Genomic DNA, 18093 nt, shown 5'->3' on the forward strand with positions numbered 1-18093 from the left:
AAATGATGATTTCCTGTCTTTTTTAAACACGAACAATCCGTAGATGAATCCGGATTCATTCTGAATTTATTATCCACTTGTCACTTCCCGTTTTCATTTCATTTGGAAATCGAAAGTAAACGTGATCTATTCATGATAAATTTACAATTTAAAGTCATTAGAATTGTTCCAATGAGGATTTGTACAAATCCTTGGTTCCAACTTTATAGAATTAATTCTAAATATAGCTTTAAAACGTTTTTAAGGATAATGAGTATGAATAATGCAGTGAAATAGTCCTTACAAGTTCATTTATGCTGTGATTCCTAGTTTTAAAAAAATGGATCCCAACTTTTGCTGATTAGGAATGTACCCTGAAACTAACTGAAGTGAAATTGTGAACTAGATTTCTAGATCTTATATCCTTATCTTCGTATTAAAGTGCCACATCAGTCAAATCATGCAGTAACTGCCTAGTATGCCTAAGTCCTTCAAAGTCTGACAAAGATGTATAGATAGTAATATACAGCCTAGGTCCCTTGCTGCTACCCAAAATAAGGTTGATTTTCATTTCGCGCAAAAGTGACTAAAGTCCTCAAATTCCTAGCTTAAACCCTGAATTTTTTTTAAATGGTTTTTCCATTATATGTATAATCTATTTGCACATTTTTAACATAAAAATTGTATATTTTAAAAAATAGATTTATGACTTATCTTTAGATTGTTTAGTTTTTAAAATTAAAAAATATTTTTTGATTGTTTTTTAAAATTAAAAAATCTATAAAATAACTTCATTTGTATTAATTTAAAAAATCTTATTTGGTGTATTTTCTTGGAATGGTGCATTATCCCACTTCTGACAACAATCTTCATATTTCATTGCATGAGAGTAACCATAATATTGAAGAAGACAGGAGCACCAAAAAGTCATCAGTACTATAATTTCATTATATGAAAAATCAATTTCACATGATATTTGTAATTGGACTTTTGGTCTTTGATATCAAATGGATGTTCAAAAAGCTATGTTACATATGTTATTCCATTATATCCTGTTTCTTTTCATAAGATTTTCATCATGCTCATTTCTGCATATCAACTTGTTGAGTAAAATGATTTAAATGTTATGTCTTGAGGATTTTTAAAATGTTTACTCTCTACTGTGTTTGATTTTCACTAACATTTTATATTCAACATATTTATATTAACTTTGCATGCTACCCTAATATTTTCCCTCCAATAATCTGCAGTGTTGTTAACCATATATGGTAAGTTCATGACTCACTGCTTATTTGCAGTGATAACACAATGAATTGTATTTAAACTTGTATTAATGTACTTTTGTTAGACAATAGTTAAGAAGAAAAGAACAATTGTATTTTAGTATTATTTAACTTATAAATTTCCAGATTTCCTGAAAAAAAAAGATGAATGGAAAAGAACTAATATTTTCAAACAAGTCAACTGAATGTCGTTAAGTCTAATTCATACAATATGCAAATAATAGTGAAAATACAAATTTGACTATATTTTCTATCACTGGTGAGTATTTAGTAGTTTGTTGGAAGCACTGTTACAACTCCTCCACATACACACTGTGTGCTATGACTAATGGCATTAAATGTGGTTGCAGTGTATTAGTGTAGTTACACTTGTTTGCTGTGATTTGACTGCACATGTGGTTTTGTAGTTGATGGTTATTGGGAAGATTGGACTGATTGGGCAATTTGTCCTGTCACCTGTGGAGCAGGAAGTCAGAACAGGTCTAGGACATGTGTCGAACCATTGTATGGAGGTCATTACTGTGATGGGAATAGCTCTGAAATCCAAGATTGTAATGTACAAGACTGTCCAGGTAGGTATTCAAAGTCTAAAAACAATTATTCTTATATCATTGCAAATTATGCAAATGAGAATTGGTCTTAAAGTTTAGAAAAAAAATTGAGTCATTCAAATCTATAAAGCATGAAGGTTATATATAATAAACTATTAAACATAGATGACACAAATTCATTGCTTCAACACTGACAACCTTTTAATACTTACTGAAATTTTTTACAGTATAATGTTAATTGAACAACCCCAAAACTTAAACAATATTTAGTTGTCTCTGTTTTTTTCTAGTCATTATTATCATGTAAACCTTTTGTTCTTATAAGTTTAGTAGCAAATAGATAATTTTAATTTTGAAGTTGATGGTCAGTGGGATCTGTGGTCTGACTGGTCAGATTGTACATTAACCTGTGGATCTGGTACACAGATGAGGAATCGCACCTGTGTAAATCCTAAATTTGGAGGATCTTCTTGTGTAGGGGATAGCACAGAAGAACAGTCTTGTAACACACACCACTGCCCAGGTAAGTGGACAATCACACATAAGAATCAAACAATGATTAGAGGATAGGTAAGGACTGAGATTAGAGGATAGGTAAGGACTGAGATTAGAGGATAGGTAAGGATCATATTAGAGTTCAAATGAGGGTATGAAGTCATAAAGAAACAAGGTAGTGTGGATTCATTATTATTCTAATTTTTGTGGATTTCGTGGGTCTTAGTGAACCACAAATTTCAGTGTTCAACAAAATACAAATTCCCCATAGGCTTGTTTGTAGAATTTTTTTAAACCACAAAATCAAGTATCGACAAAATTACAATTTATCCTCAATCAACGAAAATTGATACCCACGAAAATAAATGAATCCACAGTAGTTACATTGTTGCTTTATATGGTTTATCCCCCAGCAGATAGTAATGAGGGGAGGACAGTGGGTACCCTTCTCCCACGTCCCGCCCCTTATCTCCCACCTCTCACTTTTAGAATCTTTTTCTCTCCCACCTATTTTTTGTCTCCAACTCTCGCCCCCCACCTCCCACCTCCCTCAAAAGCTGTACACCCCCTCAGTAATACAGCTGTGCTATTTCAGTTACCCAAATGGTGCCTTGTATGTAATAATTTTTCTATCACAGCTGAATAATATTTTGTGTTACTGTATTACATGCTAAACATTCTACCTTTATATGATATTTATGATATTCCACACTGTTCATACAATGTTGATGAGAATATTTTGTGGCACTCAGCTTTTGTGTATAACTGACCTCTTCACTTGATAATATACACAGTGTATACTTACATCAATCTTATAGTTATATTCTATTTAATTTCACTTTTTTATGCCCCCGCCGCGTAGGAGGGGGCATTAAGTGTTACCCTTGTCTGTCTCTACGTCTGTCCGTACGTACGTCCCCAGAATTGGTTTCCGTTCTCTAACTTTTGTTTGCCATAACCAAATGTTATAAAACATATACACCATGCTTATTACCTCAAAAATAAGATCAAGTTCGAATTTGGGTTGCATCACTTTTACCCTTCTAGAGTTATGTCCCTTTATAAATGGAAAAATTGCAGAATTTTTCGTTTCTGTTCTTTAACTTAAGTTTGTCTCAACCAAATGTTATGAAACTTAAACAAAATGCTTATTGCCAAAAAACACAGATGAAGTTTGAATTTTTTCCGGTTCTCTAGTTATGTCCCTTTATAATGCTATATGCGTCTTCTATGCAAGCGGGGACATCATCTGTGTCCCATGGACACATTCTCCATTTATTTTTAATGTGACATCATTGTAAGTGTTGCTGTACACCTATTGTGTTTCATTCAAAATTATGACCATATTGCATTCTGTTTCATCATGAATAATCAAGCTTGAATAATCTAACTTACTTTTTATGTAAATTTCAAATTTGAATTGAATGAATTGTATTCTTATAATGCAACATTGCCTAAATCAAGTTGTCTTTCAAACTTAAAACCAATTAGTTTATACATTTTAACAAATTAGGGCATTGAATTTTTAAAGGGCAAGTGTGAAAGATTACCATTAATTGTCATCTATCCATACACTATATCACTATTTGTCTGCCATTACTGGACATCAGAAAGGTTCCCGTAAAATTGTGAGGTCACAATAGAAAATGTCTGACACCCCAAAGGAAAAGGGATTGTTGTATGAAGTCCATAGTTCAAGTGTTGCAGATTCTCTGGTCAAGTGTAGCAGATTCCCAAATAGCAATAAGGTCTATTGTCATCATCTCTGTAATTGTTTTTGTGAGCCCATAAACTTCTTGGTAAATCTACACAATCTGGACAGATATCCCTTGCTCCTCCCTCATTTTAATACTAAGTGGGGTTTTACGATTATTTATTTGAATTTGGGGGCTCAAATATTTGTTATTACATAGAATTTCATGTAAAGTGCTTGTTTTTCAATGCGTCTTGAATACGTATGAATAAACTTTAAGACAAACAAGATTAGGCTGGATATAGACAAAACCTGTTCAAAAAATGTTTTTATGCATTTTCAAACATTTTGTCTGCTTGGTAAGGCCCTTTAAGCTGCCAAAGCACCATACTTTAATAAACAATTTTTTTTTTATGTAAGTAGAAGAAAAATTGCCTTTTCCAGTAGACAAAAAAATAGATGTTCTTTTTCAACTGCATTTTAAGTCAACTTTTGTTGCATGACCATGTATATTGTTTTGGCTTGTATACAATGCTGACATTTCTGGTAACAGGATCTGATACCAATTTATTTTTTAGTATGTGTAGTCTTCAAGAAATAAAATATGGAACACCAATGGTACCCTATGGAAAATGCATTACAAATGATATTTTTTTTAAATTAACAATATTAGATATTTGTTACAGTGGATGGATATTGGCTAGAATGGACAGAGTGGGATGAATGTTCTGCCTCTTGCGGTGATGGTGAACAGTCGAGGAACAGAACCTGCATGGAGCCCCTGCATGGTGGTAAACCATGTGACGGAAACAAAAACGAAACAAAACACTGTAACATTGCAAGCTGTGCAAGTAAGGAAGAAATAATCCTATCATACACTGTGGATTCATTTATTTTCATGGGTACTAATTTTCGTGGATTCAGTGAAACTTGCATTTTTGATGTTTCACTAAATTCTGCATATAAGCCTATATAAATCTGTATTTCTTGGACATTTAGATTCGTGGGTTGCCAGTATCCACAAAATCCACAAAATTTGGTATCCAACGAATGATAATGAATCCACAGTAGCCATTTTGTTTAAACATCCTGTTATATATATCCGAAATCTGAATCGTACTTGTTGTATCAATTTGTATCATGTATATTTCAAAGTATCTCACTATTTTATAGACGTATAGAACAATTAGTAATACAAGCTTTATATTCACATTTTATACAGGTATTTATCATAGTTTTCCATGTTTTGCTTGAACCTTCCTGCTTTTCTGCTTAGTGTAAATGTTTTATACATCACAAAGTGAAAATAGTCCCTAAAAAATTTAAACCTGAAAAACATAATATGAATTTTTGAACTTAATTTACAATAATAAAAAAAATTTTTATTTATCAATTTAAATGTAGCTGTTTACTGAGAAAAAAATGTGATTGAATGTGATAAATCTATGAAGTGAATTCAATTTGTGTTGAATATTTAGCATGTTTAGAGGGGAAACATCCTAATTCATGTTTTTTTGCAACAGGTCAAATTTATTTTAATTTCAGTAAAAGTTTTGGAAAGAATTTCTGGATGGTCAGAAACTTTTAATAACAGATGTTTGCTTATTTACTTCCATTTGTAGATGTGTGTGTTCCTTTATTAATATTTGCCTGTCCATCCTTCCATCTATGTATTCATTTGTGTAATACACATTTCGATTGCATTTTCTTCATTAAATCACATAATGTGTTCATACATGTATTTGGTACCAAGTTTTTATATGGTTAAGCTAGACTATTATACAAGTTTTGACAATCCTTGCTCGAAATCCTCCTTATACTTGACATGTATAAAATTTAGCCTAATTTTTCTCAGAAAATACAAATCAGAGATTCTAGATATTTTGTTACCAAGCTTTGTCTTGTTAAGGTTTCTGTATCAATGAACAGTAGCTGACCTGGTGCATTTTATAGCTTTTGTTGAAATTAGAAGTTTACTACTTGACCAGTTGCAAGAAAATTGTGATAAGGTCAGAAAAATTATAGTCTTAATCTATTATTTTTTCATTTATTATTTGTTTCCCCAAATATTTTTTTTCTTTAAAAAAATAATGACCATATGCACTTCAGATACTTTTTTCTTTGTACAGAAATATATTTCAATAAAAATTTCCTACATCATCCAAACCACATTCAATATAAGATGTCTACCTCTGTATTTGTTGTTGTAACCAATAGATCACACAGCTTTTCACTGCTATACCTAGGCTTAAGATTATTATGTTTAGTAGTAGAACATTTATTTAGTTGACGGTATTTGGATGCCATGGACGGAATGGTCAGATTGTGACTTGACATGTGGAGGTGGGACAAGATTCCGTAACAGAACCTGTAATGGACCTTTTTTGGGTGGAGAGGAATGTAATGGAACAGCATTAGAGACAGAATTTTGTTCAGTAGAACCTTGTCCAGGTATAAAACTTATGAAATATAAATGAAGGCAAGAAGTTGCTAATGTACAAATTTGTGAAAATTTCTTTAAAATTGTTTAAGAAATGAGTTAAAAAGGTGATTTTTAAAATATATAAGTTTAATATGGTGTGTGTAGGGATGTTTGTGTTTTTGCCTTTTAATGGACAACTTTCTGGACTTAAAAAAAATTGAGTTATTTACATTCTTGTCCATATGTCTTTGGTGGATAGTTGTCTCATTGGCAATCATACTGTATCTCCTTATTATCTCATATGCACTATTATTCTAATCCTTTCCTGTATTATCCACAATATGTACTGTGTACTGATTTCACTAAGAGCAAACTGATCATGGTGGATTCAATTCCACAGAACCTTTACAATTTTTTAAATAATGTGTAATTAATTTTTTTATAGTTGATGGGATGTTTACTCTGTGGATGCCATGGACTAATTGTGATGTCACATGTGGAGGAGGGTCAAGGTCACGTAAAAGATTTTGCAATGGACCATATTATGGAGGAAAGGATTGTAATGGCAGTTTATTTGAAGTAGAAGACTGTTCAACAGGTCCATGTCCAGGTGTGTCTTAAATGTAAATTATTTGAAAACTGGCTTAATAAGTCTCTTTGTTATTTGGTAAAGTTCTTAATGCATATATTGCAAAAAACAAAAGTGCTGCACTTATGATAATCTAACATTATAGTTTGTCTTGTCTTTTTAATGAAGTATTCAGTCATTCAGCTTTTAAAAAAACTTCTACCCTTTTGGCCATTTTAGGTCATGTTTTCATGTGGTTTTTATCATAAAGGGGGGAGGACATTTGAACGCTGTTCTTTTATTTTTTATAGACATTTTCTAATAAAGTTTTATTGTAAAATTTGGACCATTTCAGTTGATGGAATATTTACGGAATGGACTATTTGGCAAAGTTGTCCTGTGACTTGTGGTGGAGCAGAACACCAGAGAGAGAGAATGTGTGTTGGACCATTCTTTGGAGGAGCAGATTGTGATGGTGATGATATAGATAACAGAAGATGTAATGAAAATCCATGTCCAGGTACGTTTCAGTCCTTGGGCCTCAGACAGATATGTGTGCTATCAGTATCAATTGTGAGGATTTTATATTCTTGTTAGAATTAGTGTTGTCCTGTAAGCATCAAGTTTGAGTATGTTAAGATCTTGTCAGTATTAGAGGTTTGTTCTACTGGCGTCAATGAGGAATTGACTTATCAGTGTCATACATGATAATATGGCAATGTGACATTTGATGATATATCATATATTTATCTAACCTACCGATTTAAAAATTGTATTTTAGTGTGTTTTTCTTCAATCTTCCATCTGAATGTAATATATATATGTGTTTACAGTACCCATGTAGGTTGTCTATTTGAATGATATCAGTTGAAAGAAATACTGAGAAGATTCTGCTTTTGGTTAAAGCATAGTGTTTTATTCATGCTTCCATCTTTACAATTTGTATTCAATGTCATTGCCAAAATATATAAGAAAGAAATATGCCTGTAATGTATCGAAACGGAATTGCTTAACACTAAGGAGGCTGTTAATTGTCTTTGAGTCAATGTTTTTCTGTTGTCATTTTGGATGTTCTTGAGTGTGCGGAAGGACATTTAATGTCTCTATTGGAGTGTGAAATAGTGATTATTTCTTTGCTGAGTTGAAAATTTATTGAATGGTTTTTCGGCATCAAAACCTGCGGATCAATGTTTTGACAACAACATTCAACTTTTCTATCAATGTCGGTATTTACCTTTAATCATCCTTGGTGTGTGCCGTAAATAGAAGCTGTATCGAGAAATAAATATCCTATCACCTACTTGTTGATTGTTCAGTCAAACGATTATCACTTGTTAATTAGCCAAAGGCTAGATCAAAGTCTACACATGTTGTGTAATCAAGAAATGTCAGTTACACCAGATACGTTGATACACTCAGGTTTTTATACGACCGCAAAAAAATTTTGTGGTCGTATATTGGTATGACGTTGGCGTCGTCGTCGTCGTCTGAAGACACATTGGTTTTCGCACTCTAACTTTAGTTTAAGTGAATGGTTCTCTATGAAATTTTACCGTAAGGTTCAATACCACAAAAGGAAGGTTGGGATTGATTTTGGGGGTTATTGTACTAACAGTTAAGGAATTGGGGGCCAAATAGGGGCAAAAAATAAGCATTTTTGTAACTTCCAGATATAACTTGTGTGTTAGTGTATGGATCTCTCTGACATTGTACCACAAGTTTCCATATCACAAAGGGAATGCTGGGATTTATTTTGGGGGAAATTGCTTCAAAATTGTAGGAATTAGGAGCCAAAAAAGGGACAAAAAACAAGCATTTTTCTAGTTTCATGACAATAACTTGTGTGTAAGTGTATGGATCTTTCTGAAATTGTACTACAAGGTTCCATATCACAAAGGGAAAGCTGGACTTGAGTTTGGGGGTAATTGCCTAAAATGTTTAGGAATTTGGGACCAAAAAGGGGCCAAAAAAAAGCATTTTTCTAGTTTCCAGACAATAACTTGTGTTCAAGTGTATGGATTTCTCTGAAATTGTACTGCAAGGTACCATACCACAAGGGGAAGGCTGGGAGTGATTTTGGGGGTAATTGCCTCAAAATTTTAGGAATTAGGGGCCAAAAAGGGGCAAAAAAACAAGCATTTTTCTAGTTTCAGGACAATAACTTGTGTTTAAGTGTATGGATCTTTATGAAATTGTAATACAAGGTTCCATATCACAAAGGAAAAGCTGGGTTTGAGTTTGGGGGTAATTGCCCCAAACGTTTAGGAATTTGGGGCCAAAAAGTGGCCAAAAAAAAGCATTTTTCTAGTTTCCAGACAATAACTTGTGTTCAAGTGTACGGATCTCTCTGAAATTGTACTGCAAGGTACCATACCACAAAGGGAAGGCTGGGATTGAGTTTGGGGGTGATGAATCATAAGGGGTTCAAAAAATTTGAGGGGGGATTTTTTTTTCCTTTTTTTTCTTTAAAATTTTCCATTTTAAATTGGTTATTTCTGATTAATATATAAAAGCAAATAATAATGATATGGTTTGAATAGGTAAATTAAAAAATTTTAAGTTCTTAGACCACATTCATTCTGTTTCAGAAACCTATGCTGTGTCAAATATTTAATCACAATCCAAATTCAGTGCTGTATCAAGCTTGAATGTTGTGTCCATACTTGCCCCAACTGTTCAGGGTTCGACCTCTGCGGTCGTATCAAGCTGCGCCCAGCGGAGCATTTTATTAGGTCTTCAAAAATAAATATTTGTAAACAGCGTAGTAAAAAATGGCTTCTGAAAATTTTCATCATGAAATTATGGATACACAGGATTTTTTTCTCTTCAAGGGTAGCATCTCCTGAAAATGGGATTATTGTACTCCCGTCAGGATGTTCACATGTTTTCATTTGAACCTTCTGCTCCATATTTCCCAGTCCAAAATGTAATTGAAATCCAGAAGATTTTGTCACCTTTCACCAAAATGTCTTTATTTGACCGAATAGATAAAGATATTTTTTTCCTGGTTGAAAAATTGGAGTCAGATGGCAAAGAAAATCATCATCTATATAAATTATTTTTTGCTTTTTAAGTTGATGGTCAGTGGAGTCTGTGGTCACAATGGGCTGACTGCACAGTCAGTTGTGGTGGTGGTTCAGCAAGACGATATCGTTTCTGTACACCTAGTACTCATGGCGGAGAAGATTGTGAAGGACTTGGTGAAGAATTTATGGAATGTAACAACCAGAGTTGTCCAGGTGATTTCATCAATGATTAATCTTTACTCAAAATCAGTTCTAAATTTTAAATTGAGTTTTTCAATCATGAAAATATATATGGTAAAAATTTGTAATCTCAATTCAATCAAAAAGGCTTTGAACTTCAGATCAAGTTATTGAGGTAAGAAAAAACTTAGGTACAAGCATTTAACAAACTGATACCAGTAATACATCATATTGAGTATATTTCAGTTGATGGAGTGTTTGGAGAATGGACAGAATGGTCTGACTGCACCAAAAGGTGTGGTGGAGGGGATATGTATAGAAACAGAACCTGCATTGGTCCATGGTTTGATGGTCAGCCATGTGAAGGACAATGGAATCAAACTGCTGGTTGTAATGAACATGATTGTCCAGGTAATAGTTCAAATATAATAAAAAAAGGCTTTGTCCTTTCACATGTTTTGTAAAGTTCTGATCAGTTTTGGGAAAAGCCCATTATAAGTGAAAGGTTGTTAATATATGAAGCCAGAGCAGTGTAATGAAAGATATTCTTAACATCCAATCCCAGTGATTGACTTTCTGTCTTCTTTGGACTGGTTGATCTGGAAACTTCTGTAATAATATATAAAGTGTTACCATTAACAACATGCATTATATATTTTTTTGAAATATTTTTTACATTATCTTGTGAATTTTACTTGAAATGTATGAGAAAATCTAATCCTTATTTTCAAATATTTCTATCATGCAAACCATCTAATATATTGTGATCTGTTTATCTAACTGTTGATGGTTTTACAGTACATGTATCTATACTTTATCTGTCTGTTTTATAAACATAAGTTGTTTATAAAGTTGACATTTTTAACCGCAAACTTAAGATTTTTAAGAAACAGAAATGATAATATCCAGAAAACAGACAAAGCAAAGTTTTCCTACAATTGCAGTTTAATGTTATTGGGACAACTGGGATACATGTTATGTGATTTTTTTGTAACATACCTCTATATGTCTTTTGTTTTTTATGCCCCCGCCGTAGTGGTGGGGCATTAAGTTTTACCCTTGTCTGTCTGTACGTACTTACATATGTATGTACGTCCCAAAATTGGTTTCCGTTCTCTAACTTGAGTTTGCCTCAACCAAATGTTATGAAACTTATACACAATGCTTATTATTACAAAACACAGATCAAGTTTGAATTATGGTGGCGTCACTTTAACCATTCTAGAGTTATGCCCCTTTATAAATGGAAAAATTGCTAAATTTTTAGTTTCCGTTCTCTAACTTAAGTTTGCCTTAACCAAATGTTATGAAACTTATACACAATGTCTATTACCACAAAATACAGATCAAGTATGAATTTTGGTGGCATACTTTAACCGTTCTAGAGTTATGCCCCTTTATAAATGGAAAAATTGCAAAATTTTTATTTTCTTCTTAATATCAAGTAATTTTTAAAATTGGAGTTATTGTCCTTTGTCCATGATTATAGTTGAATCAACTACAATCAATGCTTTATACAATGCAATGTTTAATTTTGACTTCCACTGATAAAACACAGATCAAGTTGAATTTGGGTAGTGTCACTTTAACCATTATTGAGTTATGCCCCTTTATAAATTGAAAGATTGCAAAATTTTTTGTTTCCATTCTGTAACTTAAGTTTACCCCAACCAAACATTATGAAACCTATACACAATATTCATTACCACAAAACTAAGATCAAGTACAAATTTTTTGTTTCCGTTTTCTAACTTTAGTTTGCCTCAACCAAATGTTATGAAACTTATACACAATGCTTATTACTACATAATACAGATTAAGTACGAAATTTGGTGGCGACACTTTTACCATTCTTGAGTTATGTCCCTTTATTAACATAAAAATTGTTGAATTTATCGTTTCCGTTCTCTTACTTTAGTTTGTCTCAACCAAATGTTATAAAACTTATACACAACCGTTCTAGTGTTATGCTTGTTTACAAATAGAAAAATTGCTGAATTTTTAGTTTCTGTTCTCTACTTAAGTTATCCTCAACCAAATGTTATGAGACTTACACACAATGCTTATTACCACAAAACTCAGATCAAGTTCAAATTATGGTAGCGTCACTTTTACTGTTCTTCAGTTATGTCCCTTTATAACTATATGATATGCAAGCAGGGGCATCATCTATGTTCACATGTGGATACTATCCACATTTATTTTGTCTTTGGGTTGCTGCCTCATTAAAATATATCTCTCAGCTCCCATAAGTATTAAATGTAAAGGGCTGGCAATTAGAACTGTCCTTACATTTGTAGTTGATGGTTACTGGGACAAATGGAAGGCATGGGGTGTGTGTAATGTGACCTGTGGCGGCGGCATTCAAATAAGATTACGTGAATGTATAATGCCACTCCATGGAGGCCAGGGATGTGATGGCTCTAATACTAACAGTCAAGAATGCAACACAAACCATTGTCCAAGTAAGTATCTTGTTCAGCTAATTTTTAAACATGAAATCTCAAAATTAAAACAAATACTACCAGTAGTTAAATCTCTGTCCCTTTATTGTCCTTACTTGATTATAAAAATAGTATTAATTATTTAACTTTTTTAATATATGTCATATATGTTTATGTACAAATTTATCCTGCATGTTGACATGGATGAGTTTGGATCCATTTGTCATCCCTTTTGGTTTTATATTTGTACATGTAATCCGTATCTGCACAAATTCTAACTCAGAATTATACAAAACTTTGTAAGACATGAAAAGGATAAAATCCATTATTTTGAAAAATGTTTGAGAGTACAACTGACCATACCAACAACCAACTCCTTCAGAAAAAAGATGTGCAAAAAAAGACAAAAAAATGCAACAACAGTCCAGATAGCATGACTTGGTACAGGCAATAATGTGTGCAGCAGGGTCAAACCAGTTTTACGTAAGCAAAAACCTCCCACTTTGTCTATCTAGACCACATGACAAAGTTAACACAATAACAAATCTGCACAGTAAATCTATTTAAAAATTATATAATCAAATGTGTTGAAGTATTGTAAATGTAAATAGCTGAAAATCTACTTTGATTTAAAAAATATATTACATTGTTCTTATCTTTTTCTTACAGGTTAAATAATAAATAAGGTTTTTAGTTGCAATAGTTAGGCAGATTGTTTTTTTTTGAGTTGCGATTTAAGTCATTTGTTAACCAACGCTTCCTTGCATGAAAGATGAGATAGTAGTGAAATAGAGTAGATCACTTAGTTACATAGTTTAATGTGCACATATGTTACACATTTAGAGTTAGAATACAGGGTTTAGTTAGGTTGTAAATAACTTAAACACAAGTATGAGCATTGATTTTAGAAAATGTACGAAATATTTATACAATTTGTTTTATATATTTGTATGCAAAATTATATTGAATTAGAAAAGGAAGATGTATAAGAGAAAATATTAAAATTATTTCAAAATAATAGCCATTAGATATATAATCAAACCACTTCAAAATGTTAAGTTATAAAGCAAATTGCATTACCTATAAGTAATACATGTATATTTCTTTTTTCTTGATCCTTATGAATTAAATGTGTTATGTATCAATCAGTTGATGGAGAGTGGAAAGAATGGGGGAAATGGAATCACTGCAGTACAACATGTGGAGGTGGTATACAGTCACGCAGTAGGGAATGTATTGAACCACAGTATGGTGGTGCTCCTTGTCAGGGGAACAATACAGATTATATGTCTTGTAATGACTTTGAGTGTCCAAGTAAGTCAGTGAGCTTGCAAGTATATGATAAAATGAATTTGTTGCATATTTAAAATATCAAAGGTTAAGTGATGACATCAAAGACTTTCTGAGTTTTAGGGAAATATTTTATCTTTAATTTAAAAAAACAACTTAGATATACTGTTATACCCTTAAATATAATTTTTAAAGTATACCTGTTTTAAAAATGGATATGTACCAGTTCAGTTGCAAGTTTCTCTAAATATGTATTAAGTTTCCTGATTATATCATGAAAAAATTGGATATTTTTCAGTAATTTTTAGAAAAATAGCAATTAACTGATTTTCAAATGCAAAATCTCATATTTTGTTTTCTGTTTCAATATCAAACTAGTATTAATTTTATTAAGTAATTTTTATAATTTGATACTAAGTAATAAAAAGAAAGCATCAATTTGATACCATATCAATCAATATCATTCTACTTAAACAGATAAAATGTTTATTAAATGTTTATCACTGTAAAAAGTATTTTAACTGGATTTTTTCTCTCAAGTTGACGGTGTATGGAATGAATGGGAGCCATGGAGTGTATGCACCTTAACTTGTGGAACTGGGACACAGTTTAGGAATAGAACTTGTGATGGTCCTTACTTTGATGGTGCTCCATGTAATGGGAGTGATTTAGAAACACAAGACTGCAATACACACCACTGCCCTTGTGAGTAAATAGATTGTTTACATTAATATAGACAGAAAAAGATTAAATGTTTTGAGACTTTAAAGAATGAAGAAAGAAAGCATCTGTTCAATTTAATTTCTGTAGCATTTTTCTTAGAAACTACAAATAATAGCTTCCTGAAATTTGTTATCAGGCTTTATATCAGCATGCTATGTATAGATGAGGGGCCTGATGGGGGGGTCTCATCACGATTCACGAGTTGATTTTTTTGTCAATCACGATTCACAGAAAATAAATTTCCATGATCACGGATCACGAAAATATAAAAAAAAATAAAATCTATAGAAAAACGGATCACGATAGCGAAAATGCGCCGATCACGAAGAACGAAAATAACCCATCAGGCCCCTCATAGATAATCTGTTTTTTTACACATCAATATAATTTTTCTATGGAAATACAAATAAGAGCTTCCTGAATATGCTATCATACTTTTTGTGAACATGCTTAACCGTGTAATCCGTGGGATATACATACAGAAAAATTTGTATGGAATTTTTTGAGATTTCAAATTAACATAAAATAGAAATTGCATTTTGGATGGAATATTTCAATCATTATAAAAGGTTATCAAAAAGTGATGCAGCTTCACACATATTCTTTGCATTTGCTACAGTTTGATCACATTTGGTTGAAAATTCTTCAGTTTTTATACGCCCCGTCAAATTTTTGACGGGACGTATTATGGTATACAAATGTCCGGCGTCCGTCCGTCTGTCTGTCTGTCCGTCTGTCCGTCTGTCTGTCCAGCGTAAACATGTCGCACCGTAACTTGAGAACGACTTATCCAAATTTCATGAAACTTAACATAGTTGTTTCTTATGATGGTCAAACGATCTGTATACTTTTTGGTGAAAATAAGATTTAAACTTTTTGAGTTACGGGACTTAGTAACTAAAACAGGTGTGTGTTTTTTTTCACATGTCGCGCCGTATCTCAAAAACAATTTATGATTATTGCTTAAAACTTTACACACTTCTTAGTTATATTAATCTTAAGATCTGTATACTTTTTGGTGATGATTCAAAATTTTATTTTAGAGATATTGAGTATTTTGTTAAAAAAGGGGGAGGTTTTTTCCACATGTCGCGCCGTATCTCAAAAACAGTTTATGATTATTGCTTAAAACTTTACACACTTCTTAGTTATATTAACCTTAAGATCTGTATACTTTTTGGTGATGATTCAAAATTTTATTTTTGAGTTATTGAGTATTTTGTTAAAAAAGGGGGAGGGGTTTTTCACATGTTGCACCGTATCTCAAAAACGATTTATGATTATTGCTTTAAATTTTACACACTTCTTAGTTATATTAATCTTAAGATCTGTATACTTTTTGGTTTTGATTCAAAATTTTATTTTTGAGATATTGATTTTTTTTTTTTAAAAGGGGGGTTTTCACATGTCGCGCAGTATCTCAAAAATGATTTATGATTATTTCTTAAAATTTTACACACTTCTTAGTTATATTAATCTTAAGATCTGTATACTTTTTGGTTTTGATTCAAAATTTTATTTTAGAGATATTGAGTTTTTTGTAAAAAAAAAAGGGGGTTTTTCGCATGTCACTCTGTATGTCAGAAACTATTTATGCTTATTGCATAAAAATTCACACACAAGACGACGGGCGTATCATGCGCTCATGGCACAGCTGTTTATTTTTTTTACCCATATGAGACTTATCAAAGGTTACAGACCTTAAAACTGTTGATTGAAGACCAAACTGTTTGAGTTACCATATGTATAGGATAATGTACAAGGAATCAAGGACGTATGTTAGTTATACGTCCTTGAAGGAATGCATTAAAAGTACTATTATGTATTGTTATTTTCAAAAAGAGCAAAGGGGCTGAGATGAAATATAATATGTTGCCTTTTTATTGAGACTCAGTAATTTTTAGGTTATTATCAACTAGCAAAAGTACTTTTTTATTAACTAAACCATAGAATTTGATATGCTAAACATTTTTTTCATGGCTTTGTTTTTTAGTAAACCTCAAACAACACAACACACTTTAGAATCAAAGAGAAAACAAATATTCAAAATCATAAAATATAGCATCAGTGTTGTATCTGAAAAAAATGAAATTGATGATAGTGTAAGGTAAAAGCAAAAAGGACAGGTGAACTCATAATAAATGTATAAAGACATTCTTATGTGCTTGATGTTAAACATTGCAAGAGTCTTTAATCATTCAAACCAAACTACAATTGCTTGCAACTTATAAATCAGTTTTATAAAGAATTTGAACAATTGATATGGTAATTTAATTTGCACAATAAATCTAATTAAGAGAAAGAGTGGGATAAAGTAAAAATCATTTCTTGGTTGTGAAAGCATTCATGCTATGATATGTAATCAATCTTAATCAATTTAAATTATTTAGTGAATGGAATCTTCAGTGAATGGAGTGACTGGTTCCTGTGTAGTGTAACTTGTGGTGGGGGAGAGCAGTGGAGGAACAGAACCTGTAATGGTCCATACTATGAAGGTGCTCCCTGTGAAGGGAGGTATAATGACTCACAATCATGTAATGGGCATGAATGTCCAAGTAAGCTATGACTTATCTATAGTATACATTTATCAAAGTGGAAATATTTTAACAGAAAATATGTTCACTTACAACCAAGGAAAGGAAATATTTTTAAGAATATAACATCAACTCATGTAGTTAGGGAGATGGACTTATATAAGAGCACTGCTCTTGTTTCCTAAGCCCATTTTTGAATTACTTGTATATTTCATATTTATAATTTCTTGTAGCTATACATTACACATTTTTTGATAAAAATATGTTTACACTAAACTCAAGTTGTCTTTCTGGATACATAAAGTTAAAAAAAAAAGAAGACAAATAGGGTACCTACCATACTATAGGAAAAAACAAAAACATTTCCTTGAAAATTCATTATATGTTGTTTTTCTTTGTCAATCTGCAGAAATTTATACAAAATGATGGTCATCTAGGTGGACCTTGAATACAAACCATTGTGGGTTAGTTAACAACCATTATAACAGTTAACGAATAAAATTCAAACACAGAATCTCCATAATTGTAAAACAACAAGTGTTGGTACCAAGTATATTTTTATTTTAATTAAAAGTGTTGGCTTAATCCTGACCGGTAGAATTCCAATGTTGAAACCATCAGCAGCCAGAAAATTAAAAATAAAATAGATAGGAACTACAAACTATGGTGTTTTATATCAACTGAGCAAATACACATTATGTGTTGTTGAAATAGAATATGCTGAAACAGCCAAACTGTCAATTTCCAATGGAAGGTTGAGATGTGAAGAAAACTTGAGAGCTTGAAATACATTATGCTAAATAGTATATATGAAATAAATGAAGTTCAATAACACAATTTAATTGTTTAGTAGAAGAACAGTTTCAGTTTTAATGTTTAATATATTGTATTTCAACCTTTGGTAA

The 18093-nt window shown here is 31.9% G+C and overlaps 1 protein-coding gene across 1 annotated transcript in view; it reads left to right on the forward strand.

The window, feature by feature from the left end:
* LOC127727218 (SCO-spondin-like) overlaps positions 1 to 18093 on the forward strand; it is a 61801-nt gene that overhangs the window by 21695 nt on the left and 22013 nt on the right. Inside the window, exons 14-25 of the mRNA XM_052234808.1 lie at positions 1670 to 1834; positions 2172 to 2336; positions 4688 to 4852; positions 6288 to 6452; positions 6869 to 7033; positions 7347 to 7511; positions 10066 to 10230; positions 10444 to 10608; positions 12498 to 12662; positions 13791 to 13955; positions 14472 to 14636; positions 17045 to 17209. Of these exons, the coding sequence (XP_052090768.1) occupies positions 1670 to 1834; positions 2172 to 2336; positions 4688 to 4852; positions 6288 to 6452; positions 6869 to 7033; positions 7347 to 7511; positions 10066 to 10230; positions 10444 to 10608; positions 12498 to 12662; positions 13791 to 13955; positions 14472 to 14636; positions 17045 to 17209 (1980 nt within the window). The remainder of the gene's footprint in view (positions 1 to 1669; positions 1835 to 2171; positions 2337 to 4687; positions 4853 to 6287; positions 6453 to 6868; positions 7034 to 7346; positions 7512 to 10065; positions 10231 to 10443; positions 10609 to 12497; positions 12663 to 13790; positions 13956 to 14471; positions 14637 to 17044; positions 17210 to 18093) is intronic.

This window comes from Mytilus californianus, unplaced genomic scaffold (genome assembly GCF_021869535.1).
Source record: "Mytilus californianus isolate M0D057914Y unplaced genomic scaffold, xbMytCali1.0.p SCAF_1, whole genome shotgun sequence".
Classification (NCBI taxonomy): Eukaryota; Metazoa; Mollusca; class Bivalvia; order Mytilida; family Mytilidae; genus Mytilus; species Mytilus californianus.